Below are 21,082 nucleotides of genomic sequence, written 5' to 3'. Positions count from 1 at the left end.
TCATGTGACCGTCACCACTGATATGTGTTGTGTGACCGTCACCACCGATATGTGTCGTGTGACCGTCACCACCGATTGTGTCGTGTGATCGTCACCACCGATATGTGTGTGACCGTCACCATCGATATGTGTCGTGTGACCGTCATCACCGATATATGTCTTGTGACCGTCACCACCGATATGTGTTGTGTGGCCGTCACCACCGATATTTGTCATGTGACCGTCAACACCGATATGTGTTGTGTGACCGTCACCGATATGTGTCGTGTGACCGTCACTACCGATATGTGTTGTGTGACTATCACCACCGATATGTGTTGTGTGGCCGTCACCACCGATATGTGTTGTGTGGCCGTCACCACCGATATGTGTTGTGTCACCGTCACCACCGATATGTGTCGTGTGACCGTCACCGATATGTGTTGTGTCACCGTCATCACCGATATGTGTCGTGTGACCCTCATCACCGATATGTGTCGTGTGACCCTCATCACCGATATGTGTTGTGTGACCGTCACCACCGATATGTGTCATGTGACCGTCATCACCGATATGTGTCGTGTGACCCTCATCACCGATATGTGTCGTGTGACCCTCACCACCGATATGTGTTGTGTGACCGTCACCACCGATATGTGTCGTGTGACCGTCACCACCGATATGTGTTGTGTGACCGTCACCACCGATATGTGTCATGTGACCGTCACCACTGATATGTGTTGTGTGACCGTCACCACCGATATGTGTCGTGTGACCGTCACCACCGATTGTGTCGTGTGATCGTCACCACCGATATGTGTGTGACCGTCACCATCGATATGTGTCGTGTGACCGTCATCACCGATATATGTCTTGTGACCGTCACCACCGATATGTGTCGTGTGACCGTCACCACCGATATGTGTCGTGTGACCGTCACCACCGATATGTGTCGTGTGACCGTCACCACCGATATGTGTCGTGTGACCGTCATCACCGATATATGTCTTGTGACCGTCACCACCGATATGTGTCGTGTGACCGTCACCACCGATATGTGTCGTGTGACCGTCACCACTGATATGTGTCGTGTGACCGTCATCACCTTCATTACGAATGTGTGATGTGACGAATTTTTACATTTTTTAACAAAGCAATCCCAACCTGATTCCAGTCTATTATCACATATTGATCAAGTGTTTGATATTTAGCATCCAATTCTAATAGGTACGTCTAAAGAGCCTGGTTCAAAGACAATCGTATTTGATAATACAAGAAGTGACCAGGTATCTGTAAAGTATATGAAGGCGAATACAACGTTTACAAATCAAAGCTGTCGTCAAAGCTATATGGTTTATGAGTTTTCATTTCTAATCAATAAAACTATGGTAATGTAAATCCGATCAACTCTGGACCGACGACTGGCCCTTACCGACACGTGGTCCAGCCGTCGTCGGATCCTGGGAGAAGCTCTCCAGCTGGGGGCCGACAGGGGACATTTGGAAACATGAACATTAGGTTTCCCTCTCATCTTGCCATGGATCATTGTTACAACGCAAATCCAAATAAACGCGTATCAAAGAATTAATTTATTAATTGTGTATGTCTGCACAATCTGGGGGAGAACGAGATGTCCGCGTGATATGTCAAACTCTGTCACGTGTTGAGGAAGAGAGATGGCACGACTCCGATACAAAACACAGCACAATCACATTAACTTTCCTTGCCGTTTTATGAGAGCTGATGTTTATTGATCGATTTCCATAACAAGACTCTCAGCTTTATTGCAGATTTATATAATAAATATTGATAAATAAGTTGTAGCGGGAATGTCTTGTACGATTTTCTCGGGGTATTCATTTCCCCGATGAGCGTGCGACTGTATTTAAATGGATTCTGCGTGAGTAACAGTGATAATTAAACCCGGTTTTTAATGTTGTATTTAAGATGTGACCAGAAAACAACTTGTCATGGCCAGACTGAATTATAACTAGGTAATAACACTAAAAGCATTACATACAATACTAGAGGTAATATAGTCGTCTGAACACCGAACTCGAAACACTTTTTAAGATTCACAAATATTGCTGTACCACTACAATAGCTTGCGTTTCAGGCTTTTAATAACCATCTTAGAAAACATCACCAATATATATTGACATACGTCCACCAATTATCATAACAAGTAACTATAGAATTACATGTACAGCATCTCTGAAAACTAATATACATGCATAACAAGAAATAGATAAATGAATGAATAATTTTCAATAAATTAACTTTTCAAAAAACTTCAACTATGTCTTAAGCATGCACATTATATCCCTAATAAATTTATATCTACACTCGGCACTCACATCACATCTATATCTACACTGTGTACTCACACCACATCTATATCTACACTAGGTACTCACATCACATCTATATCTACACTAGGTACTCACACCACGTCTATATCTACACTAGGTACTCACACCACGTCTATATCTACACTAGGTACTCACATGACATATATATCTACACTAGGTACTCACACCACATCTATATCTACACTAGGTACTCACACCACGTCTATATCTACACTGGGTACTCACACCACGTCTATATCTACACTAGGTACTCACACCACGTCTATATCTACACTAGGTACTCACACCACGTCTATATCTACACTGGGTACTCACACCACGTCTATATCTACACTAGGTACTCGTACCACGTCTATATCTACACTGGGTACTCACACCACATCTATATCTACACTAGGTACTCACACCACATCTATATCTACACTGGGTACTCACACCACGTCTATATCTACACTAGGTACTCACACTACGTCTATATCTACACTAGGTACTCACACCACGTCTATATCTACACTGGGTACTCACACCACATATATATCTACACTGGGTACTCACACCACATCTATATCTACACTAGGTACTCACACCACGTCTATATCTACACCAGGTACTCACATCACGTCTATATCTACACTAGGTACTCACACCACATATATATCTACACTAGGTACTCACACCACGTCTATATCTACACTCGGCACTCACATCACATCTATATATACACTGGGTAATCACACCACATCTATATCTACACTAGGTACTCACACCACATATATATCTACACTAGGTACTCACACTACGTCTATATCTACACTAGGTACTCACACCACATCTATATATACACTAGATACTCACACCACGTCTATATCTACACTAGGTACTCACACCACATCTATATATACACTAGATACTCACACCACATCTATATATACACTAGGTACTCACACCACGTCTATATCTACACTAGGTACTCACACCACGTCTTTATCTACACTAGGTACTCACATCACATCTATATCTACACTAGGTACTCACACCACATCTATATCTACACTAGGTACTCACACCACGTCTATATCTAAACTGGGTACTCACATCACATCTATATCTACACTGGGTACTCACACCACGTCTATATCTACACTAGGTACTCACACCACATCTATATCTACACTAGATACTCACACCACGTCTATATCTACACTGGGTACTCACACCACGTCTATATCTACACTAGGTACTCACACCACATCTATATCTACACTAGATACTCACACCACGTCTATATCTACACTAGGTACTCACACCACATCTATATATACACTAGATACTCACACCACATCTATATATACACTAGGTACTCACACCACGTCTATATCTACACTAGGTACTCACACCACGTCTTTATCTACACTAGGTACTCACATCACATCTATATCTACACTAGGTACTCACACCACATCTATATCTACACTAGGTACTCACATCACATCTATATCTACACTAGGTACTCACATCACATCTATATCTACACTAGGTACTCACACCACATCTATATCTACACTGGGTACTCACACCACGTCTATATCTACACTAGATACTCACACCACGTCTATATCTACACTAGGTACTCACACCACGTCTATATCTACACTAGGTACTCACACCACGTCTATATCTACACTGGGTACTCACACCACGTCTATATCTACACTGGGTACTCACACCACGTCTATATCTACACTGGGTAGTCACACCACGTCTATATCTACACTAGGTACTCACACCACGTCTATATCTACACTAGGTACTCACACCACATCTATATCTACACTAGGTACTCACACCACATCTATATCTACACTAGGTACTCACACCACGTCTATATCTACACTGGGTACTCACACCACGTCTATATCTACACTAGATACTCACACCACATCTATATCTACACTAGGTACTCACACCACATCTATATCTACACTAGGTACTCACACCACGTCTATATCTACACTGGGTACTCACACCACGTCTATATCTACACTAGGTACTCACACCACATCTATATCTACACTAGGTACTCACACCACATTATATCTACACTAGGTACTCACACCACGTCTATATCTACACTGGGTACTCACACCACGTCTATATCTACACTAGGTACTCACACCACGTCTATATCTACACTGGGTACTCACACCACGTCTATATCTACACTAGGTACTCACACCACATCTATATCTACACTAGGTACTCACATCACATCTATATCTACACTAGGTACTCACACCACATCTATATCTACACTAGGTACTCACATCACATCTTTATCTACACTGGGTACTCACATCACATCTATATCTACACTAGGTAATCACACCACATCTATATCTACACTGGGTACTCACACCACGTCTATATCTACACTGGGTACTCACTCCACATCTATATATACACTAGGTACTCACACCACGTCTATATCTACACTAGATACTCACACCACGTCTATATATACACTAGGTACTCACACCACGTCTTTATCTATACTGGGTACTCACACCACATTCATATCTACACTAGGTACTCACACCACGTCTATATCTACACTAGGTACTCACACCACATCTATATCTACACTAGGTACTCACACCACGTCTATATATACACTAGGTACTCACACCACATCTATATCTACACTAGGTACTCACACCACGTCTATATATACACTAGGTACTCACACCACGTCTATATATACACTAGGTACTCACACCACGTCTATATCTATACTGGGTACTCACACCACGTCTATATCTACACTGGGTACTCACACCACATCTATATCTACACTAGGTACTCACACCACATCTATATCTACACTAGGTACTCACACCACATCTATATCTACACTGGGTACTCACACCACGTCTATATCTACACTAGGTACTCACACCACGCCTATATCTACACTAGGTACTCACACCACGTATATATCTACACTAGGTACTCACACCACATCTATATCTACACTGGGTACTCACACCACATCTATATCTACACTAGGTACTCACACCATGTCTATATCTACACTAGGTACTCACACCACGTCTATATCTACACTAGGTACTCACACCACATCTATATCTACACTAGGTACTCACACCACATCTATATCTACACTAGGTACTCACACCACATCTATATCTACACTAGGTACTCACACCACATCTATATACATACTATGAACACATATACTAGAAATCCCATACACATTAAGGTATCTTATTCTGCATCTGTTAAAAAAACCTCTCCTTCTCCAGTTGACAGTAGTTTTTAGCTTAGTAACCTTATACTAACAGGAATGTAAGATCACTATCTGTGTCTGCAGTTTGCATACATTTGTATCTCCATTATTATAAGTACCTGTATATATGTAATATATGTCACACTATGGAGGCCCGTAAGTGTAAACACAGTATGATACAATACGAAAATTCATTGAGGTATGACACGTTCGCGTGTAGTCCATGCATATTGCTGTCATTGAAATTTGTGATCGGCTTTATTTATAAACAAATGGCAAATACGAGAGACACTGAGGCAGACAAAAGGACAAGCACCACATTTGATTGAGGTATGACACGATCGCGTGTAGCCCATGCATATTGTTGTCATTGAAATTGTTGATCGGCTTTATTTATAAACAAATGGCAAATACCAGACACACTGAGGCAGACAAAAGGACAAGCACCACATTGGATTGAGTCATCAGGTCGCTAACGAACATGATTTTGCAGCTGATCCACAAACATATCACTTAGGATGTCATTAGCGGGTTCTGTAATCTCACTGGGACCATCTCATCCTCCATCATATACCGATATGGAAAAATGGCCCAATATTACTCATCGATTTCCAATTAAATCATTCATGAGCGATTATGCGGTACTCGGCCTCGTCTATCCGTCACCGAGTCCGGACTGGAAATACTCAAACTAGGGCGGGTCACTGCTTCGTAAACACAGTTGTTCATGAGAAATATTATTTACATTTTGCGGGCGGACAAGCGTTCAGTACGTATGTGGCCGATGTCTGGTGTCGCCTTCCCCAGGCAGTTTATAAAGGACCAATGTGCTATCCTAACCTAGCTCCCTATACCTTAACACAGCGGTGTAAAAGACAATATTTGACTCGAGGATTTACTTCTAAAACAGGTTTCAGTCATATCGCCTTAGGTTATTTTACGCAAACACTGACGATACAGGATACAACAAATTAGACAAATAAATATTTGTGTTTGCAAAAATAACAATTAGTATTAACGCTGATTTTAACATACTCAGTATCTCATAGCCAACACCGTCTCCCTGGCGACGAGCTCGACTTTGGCGATTTAATGAGCATACACTGTATATATATATTGTGTTTTCGGCTTCAGTGTCTCAGTCGTGTACAGTTCACTGATGACGTAAGAGTTTGAAGGTGACTTGTCAATAGTATTCGTCATGGTGTCAAAGTGTGAAGTACGTAATATACATGTGCATGTATGATAGGGAAACACGCGCACATGGGCATGCATGTATCACAGAACAAAATCCAACAAGTGATTGTCTTCTATTTATAGGGAACAATAAGATGTACAAGAACTGGACACATTCTACCAAAGATTTGTAGTCTACTGTGAGGACCGCATAATTCGGTAATCCTTATCATTTGTTCGCCTGTGTACTGTATACACATCTGATCCTACAATTACAATTATTGTAATGTTATTTCTGTTTATCTATCAACTGAAGTACATGAAATACTGGTTGAAACAGACTTGTAAGTATCTGACAGCTATACACAGGTTATAGAGCAAAACAATTTATATTAGAACTGGTTATAGAGTAAAACACATGATGTTAGTACAGGTTATAGAGTAAAACACGTGATGTTAGTACAGGTTATAGAGTAAAACACGTGATGTTAGTACAGGTTATAGAGTAAAACACGTGATGTTAGTACAGGTTATAGAGTAAAACACGTGATGTTAGTACAGGTTATAGAGTAAAACACGTGATGTTAATACAGGTTATAGAGTAAAACACGTGATGTTAGTACAGGTTATAGAGTAAAACACGTGATGTTAATACAGGTTATAGAGTAAAACACGTGATGTTAGTACAGGTTATAGAGTAAAACACGTGATGTAAGTACAGGTTATAGAGTAAAACACGTGATGTTAGTACAGGTTTTAGAGTAAAACACGTGAAGTTAGTGCAGGTTATATAGTAAAACACGTGATGTTAGTACAGGTTATATAGTAAAACACGTGATGTTAGTACAGGTTATATAGTAAAACACGTGATGTTATTTCAGGTTATAGAGTAAAACACGCGATGTTAGTACAGGTTAGAGAGTAAAACACGTGATGTAAGTACAGGTTATAGAGTAAAACACGTGATGTTAGTACAGGTTATAGAGTAAAACACGTGATGTTAGTACAGGTTATAGAGTAAAACACGTGATGTTAGTACAGGTTATATAGTAAAACACGTGATGTTAATACAGGTTATATAGTAAAACACGTGATGTTAATACAGGTTATAGAGTAAAACACGTGATGTTAGTACAGGTTATAGAGTAAAACACGCGATGTTATTTCAGGTTATAGAGTAAAACACGCGATGTTAGTACAGGTTAGAGAGTAAAACACGTGATGTTAGTACAGGTTATAGTGTAAAACACGTGATGTTAATACAGGTTATAGAGTAAAACACGTGATGTTAGTACAGGTTATAGAGTAAAACACGTGATGTTAGTACAGGTTAGAGAGTAAAACACGTGATGTTAGTACAGGTTATAGAGTAAAACACGTGATGTTAGTACAGGTTATAGAGTAAAACACGTGATGTTAATACAGGTTATATAGTAAAACACGTGATGTTAGTACAGGTTATAGAGTAAAACACGTGATGTTAGTACAGGTTATAGAGTAAAACACGTGATGTTAGTACAGGTTATAGAGTAAAACACGTGATGTTAATACAGGTTATAGAGTAAAACACGTGAAGTTAGTACAGGTTATTTAGTAAAACACCTGATGTTAGTACAGGTTATATAGTAAAACACGTGATGTTAGTACAGGTTATAGAGTAAAACACGTGATGTTAGTACATGTTATAGAGTAAAGCACGTGATGTTAGTACAGGTTATAGAGTAAAACACGTGATGTTAGTACAGGTTATAGAGTAAAACACGTGATGTTAGTACAGGTTATAGAGTAAAACACATGATGTTAGTACAGGTTATAGAGTAAAACACGTGAAGTTAGTACAGGTTATATAGTAAAACACGTGATGTTAGTACAGGTTATATAGTAAAACACGTGATGTTAGTACAGGTTATAGAGTAAAACACGTGATGTTAGTACAGGTTATAGAGTAAAACACGTGATGTTAGTTCAGGTTATAGAGTAAAACACGTGATGTTAGTACAGGTTATATAGTAAAACACGTGATGTTAGTACAGGTTATAGAGTAAAACACGTGATGTTAGTACAGGTTATAGAGTAAAACACGTGATGTTAGTACAGGTTATAGAGTAAAACACATGATGTTAGTACAGGTTATATAGTAAAACACGTGATGTTAGTACAGGTTATAGAGTAAAACACGTGATGTTAGTACAGGTTATAGAGTAAAACACGTGATGTTAGTACATGTTATAGAGTAAAACACATGATGTTAATACAGGTTAGAGAGTAAAACACGTGATGTTAATACAGGTTAGAGAGTAAAACACGTGATGCTAGTACAGGTTATAGAGTAAAACAAATGAGTTAAGTACATATCATAGATTAAAGGACGTGATGTTATTATGGCAGATGAAATACGTTTGTCTCCCGACAGATTTCCGTAAATTGATTTTATGTTATTGAAACATATCGATCTGTTTTGACTCAGCGTGCGAATCACGGAAAGGGAAACTTAGTCGTGATCTCGACACCTTTGTAACAAGAACGCGACGCGCCTTTTTATGATGCTAATTAATTTTTGACGATATCAATAACTAAAATCGGAGGTCTTTGTTCACTTAGGGCCATTATGCCAACAGATGTGACACAGTGACGGTGGATCAATAAAACAGCTCGAGCTGTATCTAATATAACATTGTCACAACAGGACCCAGGTATAATCCCTATTGATTGATTGGCTACTATTAAAATAAGTCCCGCGGTTATTTGAAGTCAACAAGATCAACTTCAAGATGTCTTGGAGGAAGTTAAGGCTGAGTGGTGAAAATTACTCGGCTGTATCGCGATCGATACGCATGGTTGACTTGTCAGTAGTTTCTGAATGAAGGTTGAGCGGACGCATTGTGCCGGGCCGTCAGTCGCTCTTCGGTTGTCGAGGGTAGCACAGCGAACGTTTGTAAGGTATATTTTACGAACGGGCACAGTACAACCAGTGCAGAGGACAGTTTCGGATACTCGCATGCCATTTATCGCAACGCGAGAGAAACAGAGCAGACCTTAGCGTTGTTAGTGGATTACATATATATCTGAGTGGCAGTGTCGGGAGCTCTACCTCAATTCAGCATGGCTCGTGTAGTGTTGGGTGTGATTACGTCGCTTCTGTTCTTGGGTCTGGTCCGGGCCCAGGGTTGTGAAAAGGATATAGATATGAGTGCCGATGTCATTCCCTTCGAGAAAATGACATATATGTCGGACGCTGTAGTCTCTGGCGAGGTATTGACCAAAGAAAATGGTCAGGCTAGCATCAAACTGAACTGTGTATACAAGACAGACGACAGGAGTGCAGAGCGGATAACAGTGCGTGAAAGTAGGTTAAAAACTTTATTATTTCAAATGAGTGTATGCATGAATATATCTTTCATTACCTCTGATTCAAAAGTCTGTGTATGCTAATTGCAATGATAACTCTAAAGTTTCAAACGAAAGTGCATTCTCTAGCGAATTGACACCTCACTCCTACCTGTCTTTCGCAAGTCCCTCATTCCAACCTGACACCCCCCTCCCCACCCGATAACATTAACATCTGCCGATTTGTGGTGTGGTCTCTTGGAGTTGGTAATGTATCTCGATAAGGAAGACATGCTCTACATTTGTTCTACATTTATTGGTCCGTGAGGGGCGTGGTCACCACGTGGTCCGCTGTCACTTTCTCTATGTACTATATGTATGGCTGATGATGCTGAGAAACCAGACTCTTTATCATCATTTGTGCATATTTACTGTGTATATAGCTCTAGATCGTGATGTAATGTTTTATTCCTGCCAGCGGTAATTGTTTTGCATTGCTTTACCTGTATGTAAAGTATATACAATCGTTAATGTGACCGTTTACTTGTTTACCACGTTTTCGCCTCAGAGGTCACTGTCTATGGCCAGGTCTTTCGACAGAAGGCGTGACAAAGCAACCGATTAACTTCCGTGTCAAGCATTGTCATCAAGTTGACAGAGATGGACCTATGGGATAGGAAGTTGTCTTCACATTGGCAAACGGCTAAATGGACATTTATCTTCTCGTGCTATCCATTGACGGACTCGTGGACATGAATGTACGTCCCTGACGGATCCCAGACTGAACGGTACACGCGTCTCCTCGTGTGTAATTAATACAGTTAAAATCCGGTTATAGTCTGTTAGGTAATGAATGTATGTGTAACGTTAAACATTGTACAGTTTGGCAATGTGTGTTAGGTTCGAGCAAGGTTGACGTTGACAGGTGAGGATATTATACATGGACTACATAGTATTTGAAACATTTGAAGGTCGACTACTGTTAGTTATATAACTGGAAACAATGACATTGAGGCGACGTGTTAGCTGTGGACACCGAGATATACAACACACTGGTTATGCGTCAATGACTTCATTATTCGAGGCACATACAACTGTATATCAGTTTCAATTGCCTTATCGAATATTTGTAAAATCAGGTCAACGTCCTACCACGTGCTTTTCTGTGGATTCTCAAGGTCACTAAGATAGCCAGTAGATAAGACATTTTCCCCACAGTATTGGTGTTCTGTGTGCTTGTGTCACTGTCATAGTTAAACAGTATTACCAAACAATCACTATTAAGTCGAGCTGAGCTTTGATTGGAACGTCGTTGCTGTTGTGTGTGGAACTCTCGCCACACGACATTGCCCTCTTAATGGCTTCACGCGCGCTTCAGTCCATCTGTGACTTCAGTCGAGTTGTGAAACGTGAGGAGTTTTATTACATTAAAGTCTGTTTTAATGTAAGGTCATAAGGGATACGTTCGGCCAGCCTGCTGTGAACCAATGCACCGAAACGACCTACAATGAAAACCGGAAGTGAATGGAAAAGTAAAGAAGTATTTTTGTCGTTACCAGTTAATGACTGGAACAATAAAATACTTGATATATTTAATACTGAATATATGCAAATGAAACATTCTATAAATTATTAATACCACGTGTTACTTGTCGGGTTTGACGCTCAGAAATTGGCGTGACTTACTTTCCACACTCTAGTGTTATTTAAATAAAAATTCCACGACATTCCCGTACACCTCCCAGAGGTCCACGTTCATGTCGCCTCATTCCGTCCCACCAAGGCCCCGCGCTGTGGAATCTGTGCCATATGTGCAGTTCCCTTACTTCAGAGTAAATAAGCATGAGTTTAGAACAATGGGCGTACCCACACATACCAAAAATAACAAAAGCATGTCAAGGCGGTGATTGCACGTGAATTGTGTAGGCTGCTGAAATCGTTACCGCCTGGAGTGTGGTACCCCATCACCACGGCACCGCCTCGCAGATGAGCGCGAAAAACCTACAGTAGTACACGTCCAGAATATAATGTTAGCGACATCTGTACACTATATCTTACCTGTCGACTAGTTTAATCAGGAAACTTTCAAAATTAATTTGAATGTGACGCAACGCAGTCATAGCCAGAATCCTGCCACCGACCCACAGACACGTCCACATAGTTGCTGCATGCATTGTCCTGTAATGCACGTGCATGTTGCGCAATGCCTCCCACACGTGTTTATATCAACACACGTCCCATGCACGGTACAACCTGTCACCACCTGTGTTTGGCAGCCCTGTAAAAAGTCATTCATAAACGTCATCTAAAACAGTATTGAAGGTTTCTGCCACTGGTGACATCTGATGTTGGCTGAAATCGGCTTGAAATACAGATTACATATTCATAAATTCGATACATAAACGTCAGTGAATTTAGTTTACAAATGTAGAAGGGCTTTGTGGCTTATTCATCCACAAGTTTATATCTATATGTATGTATTTTATTCTTTATTTATGGAGAATTAACGGATTGTGAAATTACCATCGAATTACTCCTCCAGAGGAAGTGAATAATTATGACAGAGAAAGTTAAATAACCCTACTCGCTCAATTACATATCATAACTAGATTTTAATAGCCTTCTAATCGTTGGACTGTGTCGCTGGCTAGATCACGGCGGCCTTCATTGCCAGTCATTTTAATATCACCCGTACTGTTTATCACGATACTTCCGTGGACTTTGTCAGACTTCAACCGAAATATGCTGTTTGTAGTTTTTGTTTTCAATACCAACTACCCTTTCCATTCTCTTTATAACACTGGGGTATCAGTTTCCGTGTGAATTAACAGGGATCAACTGCAGGTACGGTTAATGTTCGGAGCCACAGTGCAAACCTGTTTCTTGGCTGAGGGCATTGTTCCTTTCAATGGTCGCCTGCCGAATTATCCCCGCCTGTTAGGAATGTCGCGGCAACACATGACAAAATGGAAGTTGTCAGAACTAATCAGGCTTGTATACCCGCACGACAGCCTTTCTCTGGGAAACTGAACTGAGTTAGAATAATAATCCTATACAGAAATACAAAACAAAAGAATGATCAAAATCCTTGGTACCGGAAACTGGGATGAAGGGTAAGGTTTAACGTACAGTCTTATTGCGCTTCATATTAAATGTGTCAAAAGTGTTCCCGCTTTCGAATAAGATCGATGTTAAATTGTGGTATTATAAATATTTGCCCTATTTAGTCACTAGACAAATTCAATAGTCTGACGTCATTCAGCCCGTCCCCCATTACCCCAGCAAGGCGAGAACACATGTCAGGGCACGGCTGTAGTCGATCCACTTTGAAAGCAAATCAACCAATTAGAATCGAGATAACATCTGTCGTCGGTAGAGCCAAACGACATAGTTTAATAGTATCATCCAAATCAGAAATGAACCGTATTACAATCACTGAATGTAATCAGAAAAAAACGGATTCTTTCATCTGAGTGTTTATTTGGCCTGTAGAATACATTGCTGTTATATTAGGCTCCTCGACACGTGCAGGCAATGAAATTAATATCTCCCGCGGGCACGTACGTGTGTGCGCGCTCAGCTATTATGGAATTTGAATAACAAAGTGGAAGTATCCATCATTATGACCCTCCTCCGTCGCCAGAACGGCTGGGGCCACTGGTCGCTATTAGGGTTACATAACGATTGTCATATATAGTGATTTACCAGCCCTGTAATATCGGTATACGCTGGAACCCTAAATGGGGATTTTGTCACATACAAAACGTGACGAATGTTCCAAGAGTAAAATAGAAGGTGATTGTTATGTACAGTTGTGGGATTGCATAACGCACCGATTAAAACCTTCCGAGAGCTCACTGCGATCTGAGCGCTCATTTAGTGAGGTCTGGTAGATTTGGTATGAATGCAACTGTACTATCAAAATTGACGGACATGTTATATATTGTACTGTTGGTAATTCGAGCCTTACAAATCGCAGATAGATGTTGCACTGTCTGGTAGAACGAACCGCCCCTTTGTACAACAGTAACAAACAGTGGTTAATTGTCTACAGATTGTATGCAAACTAGAACAAAGTGAGCCTATCAAAACCAGAGAAACACACCACAAATGGCATCGATATTAATCACAATGCTGTCACATTTTATTCTAGCGCCTACGTTATCACGTCAGATACCAAAATACAACCTGTCCGGGCAGAACGTTAGAAGCAACGTACGCAAAAGATGCGAATTCGAAAAAGTAAAGGAAGGGATCTGTAGGATCATAAAGTGTTTTTATAGGTAACTGAAAATTTGCTCTCTGATATGATGATCTCTAGGAATTAAAACCGTTTGCTCATTTCTTGGAGACCTCAGAGTGGCTGTCACTATCAACATTGAGTTGTCCATCGGTTTTTGTACCTTAATATGACGACTTGAGAATGACAGGGTCAATCAATTGTTTTGTTTTTTCTCACAGCAAAGTCGACACTAGATGTCCTTAAACGTTGGCTGCTACTAGACACTCCACACATCCGGTTTAGCTCATATAACGGCGACAGCGCCGTATAATCGAGAGAAAAACGTGTAAATGATACTCAGTGTGTGATCCTGTGATTTATAGGTTATCGAGCTTTTATCTGGCGTGGACATCTATCGGAAATCAATCCAGGTGTGATACCTCCTGTCGCACCGACTTGATCGATATGGTATCAACTTCCGGTTTCAGTGTAACGCATGCAGCCCAGTCATATTGACACAATATGTAGATGTATTTCGGAGCGATTCCCTGTCCAGAATTCCATATGCACTACCTACAATCTTGTCCAGATACATAGTGTATGACAAAATGTCCAGAGTCGTGTGAGACACATACTGAGAGACGAGGTTTTGAAGGGATAGGCCTCAATAGTCTGGCCATTATGCACGATTTACTTGGGAGATGGGGTTTCCTCGTTGGTTGTCTACCATATCATACGTGTATTTTTATGTGGTGTTGAACTGATGTCTGATGAAGACATCAACCTCAAGCTAAATTTATAATATATTCAGAGCCAATCCCTGCGTACATACAATTTACATTAAGTATTATAAGATGCCCCGACGAGAAAAAAAATGAAGACCTACATCGTCACATCTCGGTGGGGACCGCTGTAGTGTGGACTAAATAATCGTACTATTATATCATGTCATAAATAAATGTAGGTTTCACAAACAACGACAAAACATACATATTATAGCCACGCAGTACATTCCTCAGACGCGCCAGTAACTTTTGAAATATTCCAGGCTATCAAAACGAGAAAGGTATATCATTTAATCATCAAACCTAAACGACACTCTAAAATGTCAACTATGTACCATGACAAAACATACTCATGTAAACAATACGTCACGTTAATGCTGGGTAAGCATTATATCTCGTACAACTTGGTTCTAAAAATGTAGTCCTAATATAATAAATATGTGCTATATTATGTGTACAATATATACCATCGTTTAGCATTTTAGCTGTGACCAGAAAACTTCTATATTTCTTTGTGCTTGCTCATTGCTGTGCATAGATGATGGGAGCCCCTTTTATACACTGTTGTCTGACGCGCGGATGGTCAACAGACAGATGTTTGTGTGTCCAGTCAGCCAGTAAATATGACCAGGAGCTACATCGTATATGACACTTAACATCTAATACATGGGCCAAACTGACCGCCGATGACCACCCGTGGGTCATTTAAACACCAGATAATGTTTTGACGCCTGTTAAATTCCATAAAATCAATTGTAAATGCAATTACACCGTTTGGCCATACAATGGACACGGGCGTTATACTCTTGAGGCAGCTGATTAGTGATGTTAGGTGGTTACCCTGATCATTGAATATTCCCAGGTTTAATGTCACAAACCCCCGCCAATAAACCTCAAAGCATCTACAGTACGATCTGGTACGTTTGTGTATCTGAATATATACATTAACATATATATGTATGTAAACAATGGTGTGTATATTACCTGTACTGCGAGCAGAGTTTTATTTTTACTACATACGGACAGAGGCACGCGACGATATCATAACTGACTGTGCTCTCTACAGCTGGCGTTCATCATTGTCACGTTTTATTATACAAAAATGTATGATTTTATAACAAGAAACCTTCTCAGAAATCGTCTGAACTCGCTCGTCCCTTGCCCTACAACTTGGTGTAGTGATGGTGTTGCGCGCATGACAAGTCTGTTAAAAGTCCTGGCCCCTATCACACAGTTGGTTGGTTTTGCTAACTCAATCTAGATTAAAACGCTAGATTGTCAACTGTTCAATGCTCGTTATCGAGAACCAGTCAATCTTAAACAAGGTCACAAACATTATGGGACAGCCGAGTAAAACCACGGAGGCGGGCTGTATTACATCGTCCATTGTTCTTATCACCACTTTGTCGCCAATCTGACTGTGTATCAATTTTCTAAAATGGTCTGGTTGCTATAGAAACCAATTGATCGGACTAAGTAATACACAACGCGGATGACGGGTTCGAGTGGTCTGGTTGATGTTTACAGCAGATGCATGTCACGCGGTCAATGTGACATCGACGAGAATGCACGAGATCTTCTCTCCCTCGGGTGACGTTATATGGTATAAAGATTTATGTGAAAGTCACTTTTTATGGCCATATAAGGCTAGCGGCTGACAGATTATCTCGCTGGGTGATGGTGTAGGGTCCGGATAATTGTTTAATGGCGATATGCCACCGCTGTCGTATTAGAGATGAGAAAACAGATAAACAGCAGTGGATATCATGACTTTTAAGGGTACCGGAGACACCTTACATTGTTGGCATCAATAAATAATAAACTTTCTGACGGACACTCATTGTTTATGCGATTTAATCTAAGTAAATATATCCTATTGTAATGTGGCCTTTTTTATATTGTCTGTTGATGTGATACCACCGAAAGCCAGCTTTTGGCACACTGCAGCTTTGGATACATGTGTAATATTTCACAACTTATTTGTTAGCTATACAACTTCAGATCAAATACTTCCTACACAGACTCATGTCAGCTGTGTATCTTCGTGTGTCAGCAAAACAAAACCAGCGATGTAGCTCTTTGGTCCATTTTGTGAAATTGAAATCTAATTGATTACCACTTACTTACAGGAAGTATTTTATTACCCATCTGTGTTCGGCCACACATTAATGTCTGACCATCTATAATGACCGTAAACGAGCTGGGAACGGATGTGGACCCCTGTCGCTAGTCCATCAGGGAGCTATAGTAACAAGAGAGCAGCATGCTTCACAGGGATGCGGCTGAAACGCGTGTTGATGGCTTACATTTTCACATAAGTTATTGTATTTAACTTAAAACATTTTTAGAATAATCAACAGTGCGATTTCCACTTCATTATATCTATATTTATAATATTGCACGTCTCGTGCGCTTGGCAGTTGGTGCCGGTGGCATTACGTAATTTTCTGATAGCCGAGATTAAATTCCGTCTGTATCGACCTCACGTTCTCTGTTAGCTTGTTAGATATCGTGATGCCTCCCAACAAGTGGTCGTCAGTTTATGTTGCTAGCGCCTGCAAGTGTTGTTTCTAAAAAAAGTCGATAGTTTTATGGGCGGAATTTCCCTTATCTTAATTTCGGCTAAAGTTCACACGAATTACATTTAAATAGCTTGCACGAGTATATAGTAGAATAACAAGCGTAATTACGACCGAGGATGTTAGATATACGGAAGAGTTAGAGAAATGACGAATGTTATATACGATTGGTATTCACGTCATCAATAAAGACGAAATGATCTTCCCGTTGTGGAACGTTACATTACGGCTACATGTATATTGGATGTCTGTGGTTACATGTACAACTGTTTAGTCATCAACTACCGACGTCTGTCAGGCTGTTACACAAGTTCAGACAACAAATGTTTTGTCTGACCGGGAAACTGTAGTACGTGCACTTTATGTTCACCTCTTATTGTACACAATAGTGCACCTCTGAGTGATAATAAAATATCCGAATCAGCATCACCTGTGTGATATTACTTATTACTAACTAGAACAAGTATCTAACCATTACATATTAAGTGTATTGATTGACGAGGCGAGTACCTGTGGCCGGACTGTGATTTTCGTTTTTTACAAACTATGTTATGAACATTTAACGATTCAATACTCCGAATCATTGCGTGACTCGTTGTTTGTCCGATACCAAATTTTAACCAAATTCCCTAACTAGCCTTCGTGTCATGATACATTCTTATAATAGATAACTGAAAATGGTATCATACCGAGAGTTAGAAAGTTAGTTCCATCATCCTAAAAGGAAGATTTTATCCATATTATCATGATTATTTACAGTGTAATTTGTTGTTGACACGTATTTGTACTTGGCTTGTATACGCATATGTGAATGATACAGTACGTCCGGAATTAATCACCGGTTGTAAATCGATATTTGATCCGTTTGTTAGTGTGGTGTGACCATATTAAATTAATCCGTGCTAATTACACGGTCCTTCAAATGACGAGTGTAACCAGCTCTGATCTCGTTATTATCAAGCATCTCTATAACAGTTCCACCATCGATTTGTTACATACATTCTCCGAGATCGCCAACTATATACAATTCTCGCGAGAGTCACGCGCGATTGTGTCATTGTGAAATCGAATCGATTTCTTAACATCTCTATTCCGCACATATATCTCCTGCATCAAAGGTTTCTAATAAAACTATCAAAAATACGTCAGGACAAGGAGTCCATCCGCCACTTCATCACTGGCGGACACTTAAGAAAAACAGGGGAGATAATTACGGATAGAAGATTGTATGGCTTTTTTGCACTCAATTTGTATTTGATCAAGACGTAAAAGAGTTGTTCTACATTATTCATAAAAAAACATCGAACCATATGCATATGGCGTTAGTATTCAAACTGTTTATAAACGTCGATATAGTATTATACATTGCATCTATCGGTTTCAATGACTACATCATGATACATCGGCGGCATTGCCTTTGAATTGCTAACGGCTTAATTTGTAAACTAGAAAGTATATATACATGTGTGTTGTGCAGCTGATGCATCTGTGCAGCACATTCTACATACGAGATCGTCGGCGCCCAGCGGCAGCTTGGTAACATCGTTCTCTGTATTACCTGGAATTAGCGTCGCTCGCCAAAAATACGTTCCTTACAAGCATAAGCACGTGTTCTTGGCGCTGGTCACACTCTGTTGAGAACCAACCACAGACTTTCATATACAAGTAATTATTATAGATTTGCCAATGGCTTGAGGCAAGGCGAGAACGATAAACATTGATAAAAGTTTAACATGTCAATTTGTCAGGCTAACTCTATTATTTCCGGACTTGTTACACACCAAATCACGTTTTATCGCCTCTTTATAGAGCCACTTTATTTCTGTCGAAAGTAGTGCCAAATCTAGCTCTGCTTAAATGATTTTAAGACAATATGAAGTAATTTCGTCCCAAAAAGACACCGCTCCACGGATGTGGCACGTGTAACATTACCGCAATTTAACTAAAACGCGATATGTTAGCATGACTTGCATGTTTATTTGACTGATGATTTTGACACACTCTGTGGTGGCGAACCAGGATTCGAGCTGAACTTTCTGTTACACCAATGGGTGTATTTTATTTTGCACCAATGGGGTCCGGACTGAAGTGTTGAACTTTTGTTTTATTTTACACCAATGGGGTGTTCTACACGGTAGGGGTAAAAAGCTATATGATTACACAGGTGACGCCATACTTTGGGAAATCTTATCCAGGCCGCCATTTAGAAAGGCATGCATAATATCCATGTTATGATCAGGTCATCTTTCACCACCTTCTCTAATACAAGATCACATTGTCTTATAGGGACGACTCTTCAGCTGATTTGTTCTTACCATTGGGTAAGCATTTGGTCAGCGTCTCGACTTAAATGCACTTTCGAAGGATGCCATGTTGAGGCGACTCATTTCTAAAAGATTGCCTTGTATCACCATACCATATAACCGGTCAGTCTAGTATGTGTGAGCCAACTTCTCTCAAAACATGCACGATATGGTAGCTCGAGTATAAAATGAAGGAGAAGAGTAATTTTAGAACCTGTTGACATTTTCCATTGCTTTCCTACCACGTAATTACAGTCCTGCTAGAGCGGTTACACCCAAGCTGTTGAGGACACACCACACCGTGCCACAAAGCTGTCACCCGACCGGTGTTGTTACGCTTACACGCACCTGTAGGCGCCATTAAGGTGTATCGCTTTCTTCGTCCTGGTGGAAATAAACATATTGGGTACATTTAGAGAATATGACGTCATTTAAAAGTGTTTTCCGAATTTTCCAGTTTGTCAACCCTTTCAATGTTGTTACTGAAAAACTGGGTCAGGTTACCCCGGATAAAATTAATTGGTGTGTGTTATGCTTGCTATATGAATATATGCCAATCTCCTTTTCATCATAATGCTGGTTTTAGAATAAGCTTTTCAGTGAGTATGATGGTCTGCTGAAGAAGATCAATTCATATGCTAAAAACAATCGATCCTCTGTGGATGAAGTATATAACATAGGTCTGTTTTATGGAGCATCATCAAGACCGGACGTTTTCATATTTTCTATACATTATATCCCAGCAACCATCTCTCCTGGGCTATCGTGACAAGCATCCGACCTGCACGCGAACATGCTGACTTGGTAAACCACGGTATGCAAACTGTTACATTGAATTTCGGATGAAGAAAGGAGGACCCTCAACATACATGTGTTGTGGGAATTCTGTAAAGAATAATGAACAGATGTTGTAGAACGTGATCGGTGACTCTGTGACATGTGGTATGGCGGTTACCTTTCGTCACATCCTGTAAATGCTTGCCGCACAGGTTGTGACATTTCGTGTACGTATCTGATCCCAAGCCAAATACA

The 21,082-nt window shown here is 40.3% G+C and overlaps 1 protein-coding gene and 1 long non-coding RNA gene across 2 annotated transcripts in view; one reads left to right on the top strand and one right to left on the bottom strand.

The window, feature by feature from the left end:
- On the bottom strand, positions 1-696 carry LOC117331150 (histidine-rich protein PFHRP-II-like). Its single transcript, XM_033889746.1, has one exon. The coding sequence runs from the start codon at positions 694-696 to the stop codon at positions 1-3; it is 696 nt and encodes a 231-aa protein (XP_033745637.1).
- Positions 697-9,621: 8,925 nt separating this feature from the next.
- LOC117330398 overlaps positions 9,622-21,082 on the top strand; it is a 32,385-nt gene continuing 20,924 nt past the window's right edge. Inside the window, exon 1 of the long non-coding RNA XR_004533333.1 lies at positions 9,622-10,180. This is a non-coding gene — a long non-coding RNA (uncharacterized LOC117330398). The remainder of the gene's footprint in view (positions 10,181-21,082) is intronic.

The sequence above is a fragment of the Pecten maximus genome, chromosome 7 (assembly GCF_902652985.1).
Source record: "Pecten maximus chromosome 7, xPecMax1.1, whole genome shotgun sequence".
NCBI lineage: Eukaryota > Metazoa > Mollusca > Bivalvia > Pectinida > Pectinidae > Pecten > Pecten maximus.
Note: the sequence above shows the minus strand (reverse complement) of the source record. Positions and strands in the feature narration are given on the sequence as shown.